Genomic DNA, 19,330 nt, shown 5'->3' with positions numbered 1-19,330 from the left:
GATAAACAACAATTGTGACAAAACAAGGGTAACAGCAAGAACATTATCTAGTACAGGAAGCTCAACCGACTCAATGACTGTTTCAGAAGTCTTCTAAGTTGGCTTTTTAAAATAAGGAACAGATTCCTCCCATAAAAGACACGGATACAGACTTAGGCTTACCACACCAATCAGTTAAATTCTCAACCTACAAAAACCGATTTCATCAAAAAGACTGCTAAGAAAAAGAACAGCATATTTTAGGAATTTCTGGTAAAGAGAATGTATGGCACAGCTTCCAGGAAGGGCTGCCATCCTTATTTACTATAAAGTAGTAAGTACTGCAGCCACATTATAATAGGTTTTTGTGGGCTAGTCTGGGAACCTACCAAATATATTCCTCCCACCACATGCACACATTTTCATTCTCTGTTTCTCTCTCTCCTTTCCTTCTCTCTCTCGCTCCTCTCTCTCTCTCTCTCCACATTGTCTGTTTCTCTCTTACACACACATACACACATTCTCTCTCTCTCTCTCTCTCTCTCTCTCTCTCTCTCTCTCTCTCTCTCTCTCTCTCTCCCCCAAACCTCCCCCCCGCCAGGACACCATTTCTCAATAGTCAGTGGAATAGCCAATTCAGAGAGGGGAACAGATGGAAGGGATGAAAGTATTCCAAAGACAAACTTCACCTACTCCCCACTCTTGCCTAAGTCCAGACAGGAGGATGGGAAAAATAGCTGGTTGAGTCCAAGGACCTTCAATGTTAGAATGAACCAAATGAATTCTTAAGCATTAACATTTACCAACTCTACCAGCCCTCCTTTTACAATGAAAAACAAGGACCAGAGAAGTACAATCTGTCAAAAATGACCTCTGCCTCATCTTTAGTACCAAGATTTAAATCTGTAATGGACCTTAGAAATTGAATCTAACCTTCTCATTTTACAGATGAGGAAATTAGGAATTCAAAAGGTTAAATGACTTCCTTAAAGTCACAGTTTGTGGGGAATTCAAACTCCCCTACTACTACAACTACTACTACTACTACTACTACTACTACTACTACTACTACTACTACTACTACTACTACTACTACTACTACTACTACTACTACAAGATCTTCCTAGCCTGGACCACATGCCCTTCTATTTCTTCCCTCTGTGACCAAGTGACTAAGACAGGGCTTGTCCCTATGTCTTTCTGAATGCTAATAAAGCACTCTCCATACTACCTGTCCACTTAAGTATTGGTGTATTATTTTTTTGGTTGATTGCTTTATTTCAGTGTAGCAAAACTATTCTATTATCATCTCTAAGAATCAATGCAATGATTAAGAATAAAAAACAAAACCACATTTATCTGGCAGCTGCTAGCTGTGACCTAAGTTTGAGGCAGTTCCCCTGTTGATGTTCTTGTCTCACTTAGAAATGTTGAAACTAACCACGAGGCTACAACATGAGAATCCATGGGGCTGCAGGGCTGCAGATTTCCTGCACCCTAACCTCTGAGATAGGTACAAGACAATGACATAGCACAACGTAGCATCATCACACAGGAAGTTCAGTGGAAAAATAATAAGGGAGATTAATTGGTTTTGAATGAAGTTACCCAGTTTATAGACATGGGTAAGAGGAACCAGATGGGGAGTAGGGATGTTTTGCTTCCAAGTTCAGCAAATGCACATAAACAGAAGACCATTTTCCAAAACAGTAGAAGCAGTAATGACACCTGGATAATCAGGATGCCTAGTAAATGTATCTTAGGCTTACCACACCAATGTGGCAAAGGAATCATGAGTTTTGAGGGGGTAACTCTGGCTATTAAATGGTCTGCACAAAGTCCTTCAGATCAGTGTGAAACAAAAATATAACTTATCCTTTATTCCACACTCTAAAAACTGCCCAAGTTGACACCAAACCAAGAACAGCTAGTATTGGAGTGGCTTTGAGAAAATAGACATATTAATCCATTGCCAGTGTCATTTTGAATGGGCCCAACCATTGACTAACCAATTTGAATGATCTAAAATTCAGAAAGATTCATAATGAAAAAATGCTATCCACATCCAGATAAAGAACTAATGGAGTTTTGATGCAGGACAACACATACAGAAAAAAAAAAACTTTATTTTTCTTGCTACTTTGTTTTTGGTTGAGGTTTTTTCACATGACTAAGACGGAAATATGTTTTGCATAAATATATAAGTATAGTCTGTATCGAAATGTTTCTCTATGGGGGGGAGGAGAGGAAGAGAAGTTGGAACTCAAAATTTTTAAAAATGAATGTCAAAAACTTTTTACATATAATTGAAAAAAACTAAAACATCTGAAAAACTCAATCGGAAATTATGCAAGAAAAGCATTTGATATCCTTATGCAGAAGGGGAAACTTTTTTCCACCAATGGTCATTTGAAAATTTATAACATCATTCGAAGGTTATATTTGATTAAACATTTAATTAATTCACCTCTAAAAATTATTGAATTTTGAGTCCTACCTGTAGTTGCCTTGGCAGTGCCAGATGAATATGACCCAAGGACCAGAGAGGTTTCCTGCCTCTGCCTAAGATAAGAACAGTCACCCTACTAGGTCTACAAGGAAGTCAAAAGCTGAACAAATGTCCTGTGTTGTGTGTGTGTGTGTGTGTGTGTGTGTGTTTTACATGTAAAATATATAAACACACACATATATTATATATACATATATACTGAAGCATTATATGGTCATAAAGAACTAGAGGGTGAAGGGAAAGTAGATGTTCATTGATTATTGGGACATGGATTTAATGAAACATTATCATATAGTAATACAAATACAAATGAGAGGTCCAAAGAACCATAGAAAGATTTATATTAACTAATGCAAAGTAGTTTGAGCAGAGCCCAGGAAAACAACATATACAATGTAGCAGTGTAAAATACGCAAGATAACACTATAAATGCATACAATGTAACCATGTAAATGTATATAGCCATGCAATACATGGCTATATATAATAATATGAATGGACACAATGTCCTTGTGTAAATATATATATATATATATATATATGTATGTATAGAATATACATACAATGTATCTATATAACTATATGCACAAGATGAGTCCCAAATAGCATCATGTGGTAAGTGGAGATTTGTTCTTGGAGCTAGTTCAAGAATTGTCTCTGGGGGGTGGCTAGGTAGCACCGTGGATACAGCACGGGCCCTGGAGTCAGGAGGACCTGAGTTCAAATCCTGCCTCAGACACTTAATATTTACCTAGCTGTGTAGCCTTGGGCAAACCACTTAACCCCATTGCATCCAAAAACCTTAAAAAAAAAGAATTGTCTCTAACATAAATCATAAGATTGAATTTGTAAGATGAAAGAGACTTAAGTCTAGTCTAGCCCATCCTCAGAATTTATTATAATAAAACCAATAAGAGGTGGGGTATGGGGAGAGACATCACCTCTTGAGGCACCTTATTTCACTTTGGGAAATTTGACTCTGTAACTTTACTCAAGTCTCCTACTTCCACCCTCAGAGACTAAAGAGACCAAGTCTTTCAGACTTCTAAGTGATAACTCTTTCAAATATTTGAAGTCAGATAGGTGTCAAAATGGAGATAACATTTCACCTAGAGTCAGGAAGACCTGAGTTCAGATTCCAACTCCAACACTCATTAGCTGGTAACCCTTGGCAAGTCACTTAACCTTTCTACTTCAGCTTCCTTCTCTGTAAAATGAGTTAATAATAAAGCCTACCTTCTAATATTGTTATAAGGATAAAATGAGATAATATTTGAAAAGTATTTAACAAACCTTAAAATACCAGTTATTATGCCCCTACTAATTTTTTTCCTCTCTAGACTAAACATTCCTAATTACTTTGCCTGATCCTCCTGTGACATGAATGCCAAGGCCCTTCACACATAAGTCTGTAGACAAGTCACTTAACTTCAGAATGCCTCAGACAACTCTAAAACTGTATGTTTCTGGGAAGGTACTAGCAGGCACTGGCGGAGGGAGTGTCCTCATCTGGGAGTTGCCTCCATCAAAGAAATTCAAGGTCCAGTCTCTTTCTCCCCAGACAACATGCTGGGTATCCAAAGACAAAATTAAAATATCTTTTCCCCCTCCCTACCCAGTAGAACGAAAGTTTCTTCATGGCGTGGGCTCAGTATTATCATTCTGTTCTATTCCCCAATATATACTGTTCTGCCTCAGTATCCCCAGTGCCAGCATTTAATGAATGCTTAATGGACTGGATAAATGGCCTGACCAGAAGAAGAAACAATCTCCATAACCCTTCCTTACAAACAGTCACTCACCTGCCCGATAAATATTAAAGAACCACAAGGCTTTTGTTTTTTTAATTACCTGTTGAGTATCCAAGGGATGGATGGAAAGAGTCAAAATCACTTAATCGACAAAGATTTATTAAGTGCTCACTCCGGGCCAGACCCAAAGATAAGGACACAAAGAAAGGCAAAAACAGTCTGTGGGAGAAAAATGCTCCTGGGCAATTTGTTCATGTTGAGCAGGGGAGGGTCGTGATGGTGGTGGGAAGAAAGGGACAAATTGCCAACATCTGTGAGATTCAAAGGGACGCTGAACCGATTGCTTAACCACTCTGGGCCTGATTACCATCTGTAAAATAAGGGAAAATGACCTCTGAACTTCCTTCTAGCTCTAAACCTGTGATCCTATGGGCTTTGCACAATTTTATCAAGTGGGAATGAAGAAAACAACAGACGAAAAATCTGCCTCCTGATCTGGAAATTCAAGTTTCTTCAGAATCATCCACTAAACTCATGAAAAGCTTTCTAAAGAGAAGGGAGAGGGAGGCAAAAGGTATCATCTTGTTCTCTAAAGGAAAGGGGAAGAAAAACCTCTAAATCAGCAGTGAAGTCATCTGAGTACCTAGTTGCTTATTTCTTTTCTTTAAGTAGGATGGACAAGCCCCCATATGTAGGGCATAAGACACTTTTTTTTTAAAATTGAAGGTAATAGTCTTTGGTCTTTGTTTAAACTCCACAGTTCTTTCTTTGGATACAGATGGTATTCCCCACTGCAGATCCCCTAAAATTGTTCCTGATAATTTTGTGAAATGAGCTAGTTCATTAAGGTTGAACAGCACCCCCATGTTGCTGTTACAAGGTATAGTGTTCTTCTGGTTCCACTCATCTCGCTCAGCATCAGTTCATGCAAATCCCTCCAGGCTTTCCTGAATTGCCATCCCTCCTCATTTCTAATAGAACAATAGTATTCCATACCATACATATACCACAATTTGTTCAGCCATTCCTCAATTGATGGATATTCGCTCCAGAGCTCATCTAATCTAACATCCTCATTTCACAGTGAAGGAAACTCAGATCCAAGGAGATGGTAACCTGTTTAAGGACACTAAGAATCAGAGGAGGAATTTGAACCCAGAGCCAAGGCTTTTCCTTCTATACCCTAGCATGTTCTGAGATCCTACTGTCTATCATTGGGCACTCCTCAAAACAAAGCCAATAGTAATTTGCTAACTTCCTAGTATAAGAAAGTGGTGGTGGTGGGGGGGGGGAGAAATCAACCAATTTTGATTTGTTTTGTTTTCACTGAAACCTGAATAACAGAGTAATATGATATTTTTAAAAGAACCTGGGGGTTTTTTGCCTGCCAAAAAATCAGACTCATCTGAACATTTTCTTCCTTGCTTACCTTCAAGGAAATATCATTTTTTGGTTCACATAAAGTACCATGCTCACAGATGACTATCTAATCTTGCCCAATACAGAAAGAGAGACATAGTCCTCCTCTTATTAGAAGGAACCCCCTCGAAAGAAAATAAAAATAGATGATTAACCCAAACAGAGAGACCCAAAATCTTGCTTGGGCTTTTATTTTTGATTTTAAATTATTTATTAATGTCTTTTGTTTTTAAACACATTCATTTTTATATATTATTCCTCTGGTCAGCAAGCTACCCATTGTGCCAAAGAGTAAAAGATGGGGGGAGGAGCAGCTGGGTGGCATGGTAGATAGAACACCAGCCCTGGAGTCAGGAGGACCTGAGTTCAAATTTGACTTCAGACACTTAATAATTAACCTAGCTGTGTGACTTTGGAAAAGTCACTTAACCCTACTGCCTTGCCAAAAAAAAAAAGGAAATAGAAAAAAGAGGGGGTTGGAATTCAGCAAAACTAACCAGTGTCAAACCAGTGTCTGACAATATATACAATATTCCACTCCCAGAGTCCCCATCTCTCTCAATGAGGTGTCAGAAGTACATTTTCTCAGCTCTTCCCAAGTCCAACTTCTCAGGGCTTTTTATTGCCTGGAGAATGATGTAATTTCCCCTGGAAACCTTCTCCCTCATGATCTCCTAGTGCATAAAGCTTTAATAGGAAAGAAGGGCAGGTGTGCTAACTCATTTAAAGTGGTCTTTCTGGGGCCCTAGCAAAATGAGTTAGGACAGATTGGGAATCTGTCAGGGATCCATGATGCACACTAAGAAGACATCTCAGTGAGGGGGCCTGGATCTCCTTCTAAGAAAGGCCACATGCTATCTGGAGGCTGAGCCCTATTGATTATGATTCTGAAATAAAAGAAAACTGTGCAATAAAGCTCTGGGTTACAGAACTGACCTTTGGTCAAGTCTTTAAGGCCATAAATACTGGGTGGAGGTTAGAATGGTGAGGAAGGAAGGAGGGTGTTATGCTGGATGTCAAAGTTTCAAGATAATCAAATCACCACATCCTTCCCCACCCCAGGATATACTTTCTTAGTGAAGAAGAATGAGTTCAGAAAGGTACCAATCCCAAGGAGAAGCAGCAGCCAGGAGCCAAACTGAGTCAGAAAACAGAGGATTTAAATTTTGCCTTCAATTTACTGTCAGTGGACAGGTAATGACTTCTCTGGAACCTCAGTTTCTTCATCTGTAAAATGAGGGGATTAACTTAATTGGCCTTTCCAGCTCTAGGTCTGTGTTTGCCAACAAGAATTTCATGGCCATAAATTGGCATGCCCATAACTGATTACCAAGCATTTATGTATTAAGGCCCCTCTATGAGCCATGATGGATAGAGGACTAGACCGGAAGTGGGGGTGACCCATCTTGTCCACAAAGCTGCCACTTACTAGCTATGTGTTCCTGGGCAAGTCACTGAATCATGATTGCCTCAGTTTCCTCATCTGTAAAATGATCTAGAGAAGAAAATAACTAACCCTACTCCATTATCTTTACCAAGAAAACTCCAAATGGGATCACAAAGAGTCAGACACAACTGAAAAAATAACGGAACAGCAAAATGTGTAAGACCCTATTCGAGCAGCTGGGGGATAGAAAGTCAAAAATGAAACATTCTCTGTCCTCAAGGCTCTTCTACCTGGGGACAGTGAAAGAAAAGCCTTGGCTCTGGGTTCAGATCCCTCTTAGTGTCCTTAAACAGGTCACCCCATTGACTCTTCCCCCCTCGCCTTCAGTTAATTGGGTTTAAGTGGTTTGCTCAGTCTGAGGCTGGATTAGACTTTGGGGCTGGTGCTCTAACCATTGATTCCTTTGGAAAAAAAAATGTTCTGGGGGCAGCTAGGTGGCACAGTGGATAAAGCACTGGCCCTGGAGTCAGGAGTACCTGGGTTCAAATCCAGTCTCAGACACTTAAGAAAAGAAAAAAAAATGTTCTTAATAGAAACTTAATCATTAACAAATATTCTGACATACAAAGAACAAAACAAAAAATGTGCACAGAAAACTATGCAATTATTGCATCCAAATGATTTTAAGTGTTTATTAAATTAATAAGGTAGTAACAAAAATTGCCTTATTAGTGTTCCTTGATGGGCAAAGCCCATAGCATAGTACGGTAGAGTAAAGGTATATTTCTGTTTCTTTCCAAACTTTTTTCTGTTTCATTGATTTTTTTGTTCTTTCTATCTGAACACATTATCAAACTCTTCATTTGCTCTATTCTGAATCCTCACCTACCTGGTCAAGCCTCCTGATGCCAACCCCTTCCTCTTTCCTTTCTGCAGCTGATGTAGTTTCCCTCTTTATTGAATTCAAGGCCATTTACTTACTCCAAGCTCCTGCTTCCCTGCCTTCAAAACCCCTCTACATCATCTTACATTCTTTTCTCCTGCGTTCCAGTCTCTGAGGAAAAGGGAGTCGTTCCTGTTAGTGCCAAACCTTTAATTCTATTTCTTATCCCATCTTCTACCATTTTAGTCCAGGAATTGAACCAATAATCAACTGGATCATTTTCTCTTTTTCACCACCTATATAGGTGCTTTCATGGTCTCTCTCTCTGTCTCTTTATCTCTCTCTCTCTCTCTCTCTCTCTCTCACACACACACACACACACACACACACACACACACACTATTAAAAAACAAACAATCTTTGCCATGCTTCCCATACTATCCCTCCTCCCTCTTCAGGCCAAGTTCCTATACAATCACCTAGACCTGATGTCTTCACTCTCTTCTTCACTTACTTTTCTTTCACTAGAATCTAATTCCACCACTTTATTGAAAGGAGTTCTCTCCAAGGTTAGCACCATTCTCTTCAGCACCTGAATATGTTCTCTTCTCTTTTCTTCTGGGACATTTGCTTTCTCCTGATCCTCCTTTTCTCTCTCTCCTTTACTGAATCACCATCCATCTTTTGCTCTCCTTCCATCCCACCTCTTTCCCCCCAATGGATGTATGCCAAGGTTCTGTCCTGGGCCTCTCTCTACATATCCTTTCTTGGTGGCTTAGTTATCTACTCTATGCTGATAACTTCAAGAATCTATATATCCAGCCTCAGTTCTCTTCCAAATTCCATACCTGTATCATCAACTGTCTGATCATCCCAAACTGAACATCACAATCACTCTCATTAGACCCATCACTCAGAATAAATCCATAGGAAAAAAAAAACCAAAAGAACAAAAGAATAAACTCATGAGACTGTGAGATCTTGGAGGGCAGAAATGGGGGGGAAGGGTTACCTCTTTTTGGATCCTTAGAACTTAGTGTCTAGCACATAATATGCTCTTTTTTGTTTGTTTTTGTAGGGCAATGGGGTCAAATGACCTGTCTAAGATGACGCAGCTAAAAAGTGTCAAGTCTGTGGTCAAATTTGAACTCAGACATGATAGGCACTTAATAAATACTTACTGATTGCTTTACATTTTCAAAACAGAACTATTATCTTTAATCTTAAAAAACCACCCCTGTTACAAATTTCCTGATTTTGGTCAAGGGCAGCATCATTACCCAGGTTCATAATCTTCAACCATATCTTCTCCTTCCCCTTCTAGAAGCCAAGTGGCCTCTAGAAGCAAAGCCTTTCAATCCCATCTCTACTCTCCCCCCTCTCTCTCTGTCTCTCTCTTTCTCTTTCTCTCTCTCTCCCTCTCTCTCTCTCTCTCTCTCTCTCTCTCTCTCTCTCTCCCCACCATCTCTCTATTTCTCTCTATGTCTTTCTGTCTTCACCTAAGACTACTACAAAAACCTCCTCCTGAGAAAAGAGGACTTCCAATATTTCTCTCACTTCAATCCATACACTTGAAAAACTAATCTCACAAGTCCGATGACATTACTACCTTCCTCACAAAACTTCAGTGGCTCCCTCTTGCCTCTGGCATAAAATACAGCCTCTTCAGATAGGCATTTAAACCCCCTCAGACTCTAGTTACAACTTACCTGTCCAGACTTATTTCATCCTTTCACACATATTATGGTCAATTGATCAATCAAAAAGAATTTATTAACATGCCTGGCACTGTCCTGAAGGTACAAAGACAAAACTGGTGAATTTACCAGATGTCTAGGAGATGACCTGAGGTGTCTCTGAATAGGAAGGCAGAAGTAGTTGGAGGAGGGGCAGAAAGAGCCCTAGCAGAAGGTGGTTTCCTGGCAAACAACTCTCTTCTACACATCCTGGACTGGCCATCACAACATCCTTCTCCAAGCCTCCAAATACGTTGGCCCTTATTGCTGGTATGTCATCTTCCTGCCTTAGCTTCTTTCATGGCACATCAGGTACCAGCTCCTTTCCAAAGCTTTTCCTAAAACTCCAAGTTATTCTTTCCCTCCTGAAATGATGTATAGACACATTATGTATCTCCCAAAGAGAATGCAAACTCCAAGAGGGAAGGGATTGGTTCAGGGATTTTTGTTTCTGTATTTCCCATTCTGGCCCAGGGCCTTACACACAGTATTTTAGACATATTTTCTGAGCATTTTGAAAGGTTAGAAGGAGACATAAAGAAAATAGAATTATGTAGAACACATGATCTCTGGTCTTTAGGGTATAGACATATAATTATTTTTCATTTTTTATTTTTTGGAGCTCGGGCTTGACTCAGTTATTGTTTAAATACTGAGGCCCAAAGATGTTCAAGACTTTGTCCAAGGATTTTAACAAAGACCAAGGACTATTAACTTTAATTTAGGAAAAAAACTGATATTTTATTGTCTGATCTTGCTATCTCTTATACTTTATGTTTCTTCCTTAAGGATATGATTTCTCTCTCATCACACTCAATTTGGATCAATGTACAACATGGAAACAATGTAAAGACTGTCAGACTGCAGGGCAGCTAGGTGGCACAGTGGATAAAGCACCAGCCTTGGAGTCAGAAGTCCCTGGGTTCAAATCTGATCTCAGACACTTAATAATTACCTAACTGTGTGGCCTTGGGCAAGCCACTTAACCCCATTTGCCTTGCAAAAATCTAAAAAAAAACCCAAACAAACAAAAAAAGACTGTCTGATTGCCTTCTGTGGTGGGGGTGGGGGGGGGGTGGGGGTGGGGGTGGGGGTGGGGGGGAGGGAAGCAAGATTGGGGAAAAGTTGTAAAACTCAAAATAAATAAAATCTTTTAGGTTTTTTTTTTTGTTGTTGTTGCAAGGCAAAGGGGTTTAAGTGACTTACCCAAGGCCACACAGCTGGGTAATTAGTAAGTGTCTGAGACCAGATTTGAACCCAGGTATTCCTGACTCCAGGGCCGTAAATAAAATCTTTAAAAAAAAAAAAGAATTTGTCCAAGGTCACACAGCTAATTAATACTCATTTAATGGGGGCAACCAGAACACGTAGCTGAAAAAGTATGACTAATCGAAAAAGAAAATAACAGGAGAAAGGACACACTAAATGTAGTAATCCAAGCTACAGTTTTTGAGGAATACTAAAGGAATGAGTAGAGGTGGGGGTGAACAGGACCAGGTGGGTCAAAAAGCCCTTATAAAGTGTTTACTATGGGCAACGCACTGTCCTAAAACACTGTCCTAGCCTCAAGCAGCTTCTGTTCTAAGTGGGTAGACGCTTAGGAAAGAATTATGTTCATGAAGGATAATATGTGTCCTTCATTCTCGAAGAAGACCACAACATCAGGGAGGTGATGCCATGACAAGTGTTATGAACTGGATTTGAGTGAGAGGGTGCTGTGCTTTCACCAGCCTCACTTTCTCCTCCAGAGCCATCTGGAGGACGGCCAGATATGAATCAGGATGATTGGAGATGGCCCTGGATGGGAGGCAATCAGGGTTAAGTGACTTGCCTAAGGTCACATAGCTAGTTAGTGTCAAGTCTGAGGCTGGATTAGAACTCCCATCCTTCCGAATCTGAGGTCAGTGCTCTAGCCACTGAACTACCTAACTGCCCTAGAGGATAGACTATTTATATACAGAATGTAACTTCAGGGAGAAGGTAGGTGTCTAAATGAAATCTTAAAGGAAGCCAGGTAAAATAAGAGGGAGAAGGGAGGTGAGAGAGCCCTGGAGGCCTGAAGGGTAGCCAGAGGAAGACTGAGGAGAAGGGTCAGAGAGAGGGGAGATGGAGCAGCCTGAGTAGCATGGATGATCACTGAGAGCATGACAGAGAGTCAAGAGGGAGAAATCTGGAAGAAAGGGAGCAGTCCACACTTCTAATACCAAAAGAGCACTTTATATGTGTTCCTGGTGGTAAGGAGTCAGTACAAATCACTCTAGCATCCTTACCATGAAAACCCCCAATGAGGTCACAGACAGTCAGACATAACATAACTGAAATGACTCAACAAGAAGACAATGTCATACTTAAGATTCCACCTTCAACCCTAATAACAATACATTTTAGGAAATCCAGTTAATGATGATCTTAAGAACCCATGTACATTTTAACAGTCTGGGAACTTGAAGACTATGCTCCAAGTGTGAGGACAGCATACGTAAATAATCATAACCATGGGCTGTTGTTGTTTTTACTGCATTATCATCACTTTCTATCCTGCCAATCCAACAAAAGACAAGAGTGAAATAAGGAAAAAAAAGAGTTACTGACATTGACTGAAGTGGTTGCAGGGGAAAGGAAAAATATGGTTCTGTGCTTTAGGGAAATTATTTGGTAGCTGAGTGGAGAATGGATTGAAATATTGCAATAATGGATCTGCTAGGTGGAAAAGTAGATAGAGCATGGGGGCTGGAGTCAGGAGGACCCGAGTCCAAATCCAGCCTCATATACCTTCCAGATTAAAGACCTTGGGCAAGTCCCTCAACCCCAATTGCTTAAATTAAAAAAAAAAAAAGGACAAATATTGCAATAGCCTCTTAGTGGCAAAGATGGGGTTTTTTTTTAAGTCTGGTCTCCACACTATTGACAGACTCCAACAGGTATGGAGTAAGGAGAGACTTAGGTCAGAAAGAATAATCAGAAGATTTCTGAGTGGTAGTAAGAGCATTTGTCAGTGTGGTGGCTGGCTGTATGAAGAGGATGTCATTAGGGCAAAAATGAAAAGAATGGGTGACAGATTAGATATGTGGTATGAAATTCTGGACTCAAGGGTGATACCAGAGTCAAAACTGGGAGATTGGAAGAATAATAATGGTGTCCTGGCCAATAAAGGAAGCTGGGAAGAGGAGAGAGTTTGGGAGGACAGTGGAGTTTGGTTCTGGACATGTGAGTACATCTAGTTTGAGATGTTCAAAGGGCAGTTGATGATGGAGGATAGTGGCTCAGAAGAGAGACTAGTGTTGACTATAGAGATCTGGGAATAATTTGATGATTTAGAGATGATAACTGAATCCATGAAAGTTAATAAGATTGACAAATGAGACAGTATAGAGCAAAAAGGGAAAAGGGTCCAGGCTAGAATCTTGGGGAACACCCAAGGTGATTAAGTCACCATGTAGATCCACCAAAGGAGACTAAGAAGGGGCAGAACCAGCTGGTTGAAATGGAAGAGAGAATAACCTGGAGGAGAAGGTGATCAGTAAGGGCAAATGCTACTGAGAAGTAGAAGAAGATGAGGATTGAGGGGCAGCTAGGTGGCGCAGTGGATAAAGCACCGGCCCTGGAGTCAGGAGTACCTGGGTTCAAATCCGGTCTCAGACACTAGCTGTGTGGCCTTGGTCAAGCCACTTAACCCCATTTGCCTTGCAAAAAAACCTAAAAACAAAACAAAAAAAAGATGAGGATTGAGAGAAGGTCTTTAGATCATCTGGCCACTGGATGGAAAAAAGGGAGACAATGAGTGTGAGAGAGAGAGACAGACAGACAGATACAAGGTCCAGTGGAAATAGCAGTAAACCTGGACATTTCTGACTCTGACATTTACCAGAGGCCTCCTCATCTGTAGAATGGGAGCCTACATGCTCTACCTTCCCTAGTAACCTTTAAAGATTCTAGAAGTGTGGAGTTTTCTGAAGGAGGTAAATTAAGAGCAAGCTTTACACTGGGCCAACAGCAGTTTGCTGAGAGAGAAGTACTGGCGACCCCTCGGTCCTTGGCTGTACAGAATAACCCATCCTTTAATCTAAAGTGGCATAGAAAATTGTTCCTAGCCTGAGCTGAAGAAATGTTACCTATGGGAAATGCAGCCCATCTCTGCTAATGAATAAGTATAATTGATCAAAACATATGAATTGATGGACTCCCTAAATGTGCTTTTAGCAGAGTGGACAGTTTTTCATTCAAATCCAGACTCACCCAGATAAAATCTAATAATGGAGATTCTGGAACCATCCCAGCATGGGTAATGTTCTTTCCCCCTCAGTATGCAGGCAAGAGAGCCAGTTCCAGAAGCCCCACGTCCTCAGTGGCAATGTGATCCAATCCCTACACCCAAGTCATCCTTTCTCTAAGGATAACTGAAGGGATACAGTGGAAAGAAGACTGGTTTGGGGATTACAGAGCCCCAGGTCTGCCTTTTATTACCAGTGTTACATTCACACAAGTAAACAAATATTGGCAGGAAGTTACCTAATTGCTCATCTCTTCTTCGGCTCTATTAAACTACCCTGCCAATAAATCATTCATTCACATATCTACCCATTCAACAAATATAACTCAGGTCCTCCTGACTCTAGGGCCAGTGCTCTATCCACTGCACCACTCAGCTACCCCCAAATATAATTTAGAACATGTGCCTAGCACCCTCTTTGGCACGGGAGCTACAAAGAAGGTTAAGAGAAGGCCCTGTCCTTGAGGTTTCAGCACTTGGAGGGAGATGAGATGGGTTCTCAGTGAACCAGAGTATGTGTCCTAAGAAAGGGAGAGGCAGCTTTGGGAGAGACAACAGAGAGTTTACTTCAAGCTAGTGAAGTCTAGGAAAGCTTCCTGGAGGAGATGACATTTGAACTTGGAAGATGAACAGGATTTTCCGGAGGCAGAAGGGGAAGGAGGAAAGGTCACAAAAGAGAGAGAATAAAACCTAGGAGTCAAAGAAGCAGGCAATTCCAGCTATGCAGTCTGGACAGCAGGTAGGTAGGAAATCTTTAAGGGTATAATGACACAAGGCTGGAAAGGTCTGGGGAGGCTGGGAAGTGGAGGGCCTTGAACGACTGACCACCCAGTTGAGTTAGACCTTGTAATCTAAAGCCAGGGAAGTCTGAGAGGGGATCTGAGCCCTGGAGGATAGCTGAGTGGCATAATGAGACTGATTAATCTGGCTGTGAGAGATGTTCTAGAGAGTGCAGTGATGGGCTCCAGGGCTGCGACTGATCGGATGAGAGGCACTGAGGGCTTTGACAGGTGGCAGCAGCGATCAGAAGCAAGAGATCCCTGCTTAGACAGAAGCAGACTGAGGAAGGGCCCCGAGGGGGGGGAGGCACCCTTCAGCCACCCCTGGCCACATCTCACAAACTCCCCCGAGCTGGTTCTCGCGGAGCGCTCACCCCACGCCTGGCCTTAGCAGCTCAACATCAAAGAGCCTCTTTTCTGTGACATGAGATTCAAGTCCTGGGCTGAAGTGGCTGAGACCTAGAAAGATGGAGGTGTTCCGTGGCTCGAGGATGGGGCACCGTCTCCCCAAGAGAGGGGTGGCAGGAGGGGGCTGGAGAGCGATCGGGGGGCCTACCTGCGGAGGAGATATCCTCGTGGTCCGAGCTGTTGAGGCTGCAATCGCTGCCCCTCTCCGGGGAGCTGTGGCCCGGCGAGTCTCGGCCCGGCACCCCCAAGAAGCGCTTGCGCCTCCAGGGCGGGAGATGCTCCCGGGCCGGTCGGGAGTGGGGTTCCTCCGGGGGCAGGGGCGAGCAGCGGCCGTCCTTGCCCTCCGCCTCCACTTGGTCCAGGTCGCGGCTGCGCCGGTGCCGTTTGCCCCCGATGAGATGCAGCCAGCGGTGGGGGCTGCCGGCCCGGAGGGGCTTCTCCAGCGCGTCCTCCCGGGGCAGGAAGCGGCAGGGGGCCAGGAGCAGGTGGCCCAGGACGAATTTCTCGTTCAGCTCCACCACCTCGAAGTCGTGGTCGCTGCTGTCCCCGCCCTCGTCGGCGGCGCCCGGGGCCTCGGGCTCCACCGGGGAGAGCGCCTCGCCGGCCTCGGAGCCGGCGCCGGGGCTGGCGGGGGTCGGCTGCTGGGCATCCCCGGGGGCGCGCTCCGGCTCCTCCGGCTCGGGCCCCGGCTCCCCCGGCTCGGGCCCCGGCTCCCCCGGCCCCGGCTCCTCCCGGGGCCTCAGCAGCAGCTGCTGGTGGATGGCGGCGGTCAGGCTCCGCACGGCGCCCCCCTCCCCGGGCGCCCCCAGCCAGGCCGGAAAGTCCAGGTTGACGTAGTGGGGAGACTTGGTGCGGGGGGCGGCGGGGGGCGCCTCCGGGGGCTGCTCGGGCCGGGCCGGCTCGCGGGCCGGCTCGGGGCCCCCCCAGCGGCCGCAGTCGTAGCCGCGCTTCTCCCGGGCCAGGGCCGTCTGCAGGTAGATGACTTTGAACTTCTCCTCGGCCAGCACCTGTTGCAGCCGCTTCATGTGCAGCTTGCAGCGCTCCAGCTCCTGCTGCATGGCCGGGACCGAGTCCAGCTGCATGGCGGGCACCGGGGCCCCGGGGAACTCGGCCCTCCAGTGGCGCTCGAAGTCGGCCGGCTCCCACATGCTGGGGCGGCCGGGGCCGGGGCCGGGGCTGCGGCTGGGCCGCGGGGGCGCCACGACCCGGGGGCCCGGCTTCCTCCGCCGCCTCCCGGCGGAGAAGACAGAAGAAAAAGTTTTTCCCCTTCCGCCGCCGCCGTCTGGCTGGCTCGGGTGGTTTTTTTTTTTCTTTGGGGTTTCAGGGCCCTGACGTCAGCGGCCCGGCCCCTCCGGTGAGGCGGAGGCGGGGGGCCGGGAGCCGCCCCTCGGAAGCCCCCTCCCGGGCTGCCCTGCGCAGCGGCGGCTGCGGCGGCGCCGGAGGGCCTGAGGCCGCCGTGGGGGGCTGGGCGCGGGCTCCGGCCACGGGGGGCGCGGCGCGGACCGGGGCCGGGGGCCCAGCCGAGGCCGCGGGGGCGGTGCCGGAGGGGCCCCGGGAGCTGGGGCCGCCGGGCTCCCCGGGCAGCCTCGAAGGGCGCGTGCACGGTGCCCGAGAGAAGGCTCGGGAACGCGGGGCTGGCCTGGAGAGAGGGTCCGGAGGATGGAGGGGGCGGGGCCTGAATGATGGGGCGGGGGGGCGAGGGGGGCTTGGAAGGAAGGATCGCTTAGCTGGAGAAGCCTAGGCCTTCTTCGGGGAGGAGAGGATCAGGTTCGGGGCCAGTGGGCTTCTGGAAGGCTCGGCAGGAAGCGCTGGGCCCATCCCCTCCCTCTCCCCGCTCCCTTGCAGGTGGTCGATCCGCCCTGGCACTCTGGCTGGCATCCTTCAGAAGAGGTGGGCTCCAGGGTGAGGGACGGGCTTCCCTCCTTCCCATGTCGGGCTGCCCCTGGGAACAACTGGAGAGACGTCCCTGCCTCAGGCGGGGAGCAAAAAGGCACCAGAAGCCCAAAAGACAAGAGAGGCCTCCGGTAATCGGAGCCCTGCACAGATGGAGAAAGGGCACCCAAGCACTGGGGCTTCCTCGGCTCGGATTAATCAATCAAGTATTCATTGAACATCTTCTAGGACCTGGGCACTCTGGGGAATACAGGAGAAGCCAAGGTGGCTGCCAGATTGGGGGGGGGGAGCGACAGTCAGCTAGGGAGCTCTGTCTGACTTCACTCAAGCCCTTGCTGCCCTTTGACTTGAAAATGCTTCAGTTTATCCATAACCCCTTTCACTTAGGGCAGCTAGTTGGCACAGTGGATAGATAGATCACGGGCCTTGGAGTCAGGAAGGTGGATCGTCATCTTGAATTCAGCTTCAAACACTTCTTTCCATGGATGATCCTGGGAAATCACCCTTCCATTCAGAGGTCAGGGATGGGATGAAATATCAGCTAGACACATTTTTCTTTTAGGTTCTTAATGAACCCGAATTGAGTAGATTATTACTTGGTTAGGGCACCACGCATTGGGGAGTCTGGTGGACCTGACTTTGAATCCAGCCTCGGTCATTCACTAATTTTGTGGACCACTTGCTAACTCACTAGTGTGGGGCAAATCACTTAACCTCTTTCATTCTTCAGTTTCCTCATTTGTAAAATGGGAATTTTAAAAGAATCTAGATCACAGGATTGTTGTAAGACTCAAAAGGAGATGATGTATGTAGTTAATCATTCAAAAAACATAAAATCCAAAGCAAAACAATACTTAATTCTTCCTCGACTAATTCGAACAAGCTTGGAGAGGAAACTGGACTAAGGACACAGAGACTGCAGGAGAGGAGAGGCCTCCACATCAGCATCTGTCTGCCAGGAGGCTTCTGGTTAGCTGTATTCTGTTGGAGCATCCAACTCTTCCTTCCAACAACACCCAGGCCAACCACACTTCCTTTTGTCTGTGACTGGGAGTCAGCTGTGATGAAGGAGGTCCTTCCTACTTTTTGACATTTCCTTAGGTTTCTCCACCATCAGTTCTTGCTTTCAGAACCCAAGACACCCAGGAAAGGGAAAAATTACTTTTATTTATTTGTATCTGCCCTGCCCAAATTCATCATTGGTGACTCCCTTTAGTGCATTCCAACTCCCTTCAGTGTATTCCAGGGCAAAAAGGCTAATATTCTATGATGTGAATCATTAGTCTTGAGACTTGAGGCAGATATGATTCCTTAAAAGTTTCTCAACTCTGAGATTCCCCTTTTCCCAAAGCCTCAGTGTATTCTTTCAAGTCTTTTGCTTTCTCTAATGGTTTTCTTTGGCTTGTCACAAATATGATCATTTGCTGGGGTGGGGGATAATATGTCTTTCATCCATCTGCTGTGGGAAATGGGCATATCCTTTAAATAGTGAAAGCAATACTTTCAGGTTTGAGTTATTTCTCAATCATTCAGACAATTACTCAACCTTTCTCTCTGCCATATATTGCCCATTTAGAGTAGTTGTCTGAAATGCCAACATTGTGTTGTAATGGTTTCTTGTATATGAGGAAATGACACCAGACTCAGAATCACAGAATTTCATAGTTGAAAGGGAACTCAGAAGGCATCTAGTCTAAACAGGACCTGAAGTCTCCCCAATGATGGAACTGACAAAGCTAAATATCCATCAGGAAAGAGGAACTCCTATTTTAACTTCATCATCTCTCTGGCAGGAGGTGGGGCAGTATGTCCTCTGAAATTGTTTCAACCCCATTTTTTTAAGATTTTTTTTGCAAGGCAAATGGGGTTAAGAATATTAAGAATATAAACTATAAGAATTAGCATTTAAGGTTTACAAAGTGAATATTGTTTCAAAAAGGAAAAAAGACCAATATATACAAAAATATTTATAGCAGTAGTGGAGGCAAAGAATTGGAAAATGAAGTAATGCCCATCAACTGGTAAATACTGAAATGGGAAGTGATACACTATTGTGATGGAATCTTATTATGCTTTAAGAAATGATGAGCAGGGGAGGCTAGGTGGCACAGTGGATAAAGCACCGGCCCTGGAGTCAGGAGTACCTGGGTTCAAATCCGGTCTCAGACACTTAATAATGACCTAGCTGTGTGGCCTTGGGCAAGCCACTTAACCCATTGCAAAAACCTAAAAAAAAGAAAAAGAAATGATGAACAGGATGGTTTCAGAAAATCCAGGGAAGATTTATACAAACTGATGCAAATTGAAGTCAGCAGA

At 44.5% G+C, this 19,330-nt stretch overlaps 1 protein-coding gene across 1 annotated transcript in view; it reads right to left on the bottom strand.

The window, feature by feature from the left end:
• ABR (ABR activator of RhoGEF and GTPase) overlaps nucleotides 1-16,297 on the bottom strand; it is a 291,714-nt gene extending 275,417 nt beyond the window's left edge. Inside the window, exon 1 of the mRNA XM_074189144.1 lies at nucleotides 15,270-16,297. Coding sequence (XP_074045245.1) covers nucleotides 15,270-16,269 — 1,000 coding nt within the window. The 5' untranslated portion in view covers nucleotides 16,270-16,297. The remainder of the gene's footprint in view (nucleotides 1-15,269) is intronic.
• Nucleotides 16,298-19,330: the final 3,033 nt, after the last annotated feature.

This window comes from Macrotis lagotis, chromosome 5, assembly GCF_037893015.1.
Source record: "Macrotis lagotis isolate mMagLag1 chromosome 5, bilby.v1.9.chrom.fasta, whole genome shotgun sequence".
NCBI lineage: Eukaryota > Metazoa > Chordata > Mammalia > Peramelemorphia > Peramelidae > Macrotis > Macrotis lagotis.
This window is presented reverse-complemented; position numbering and strand designations above follow the sequence as displayed.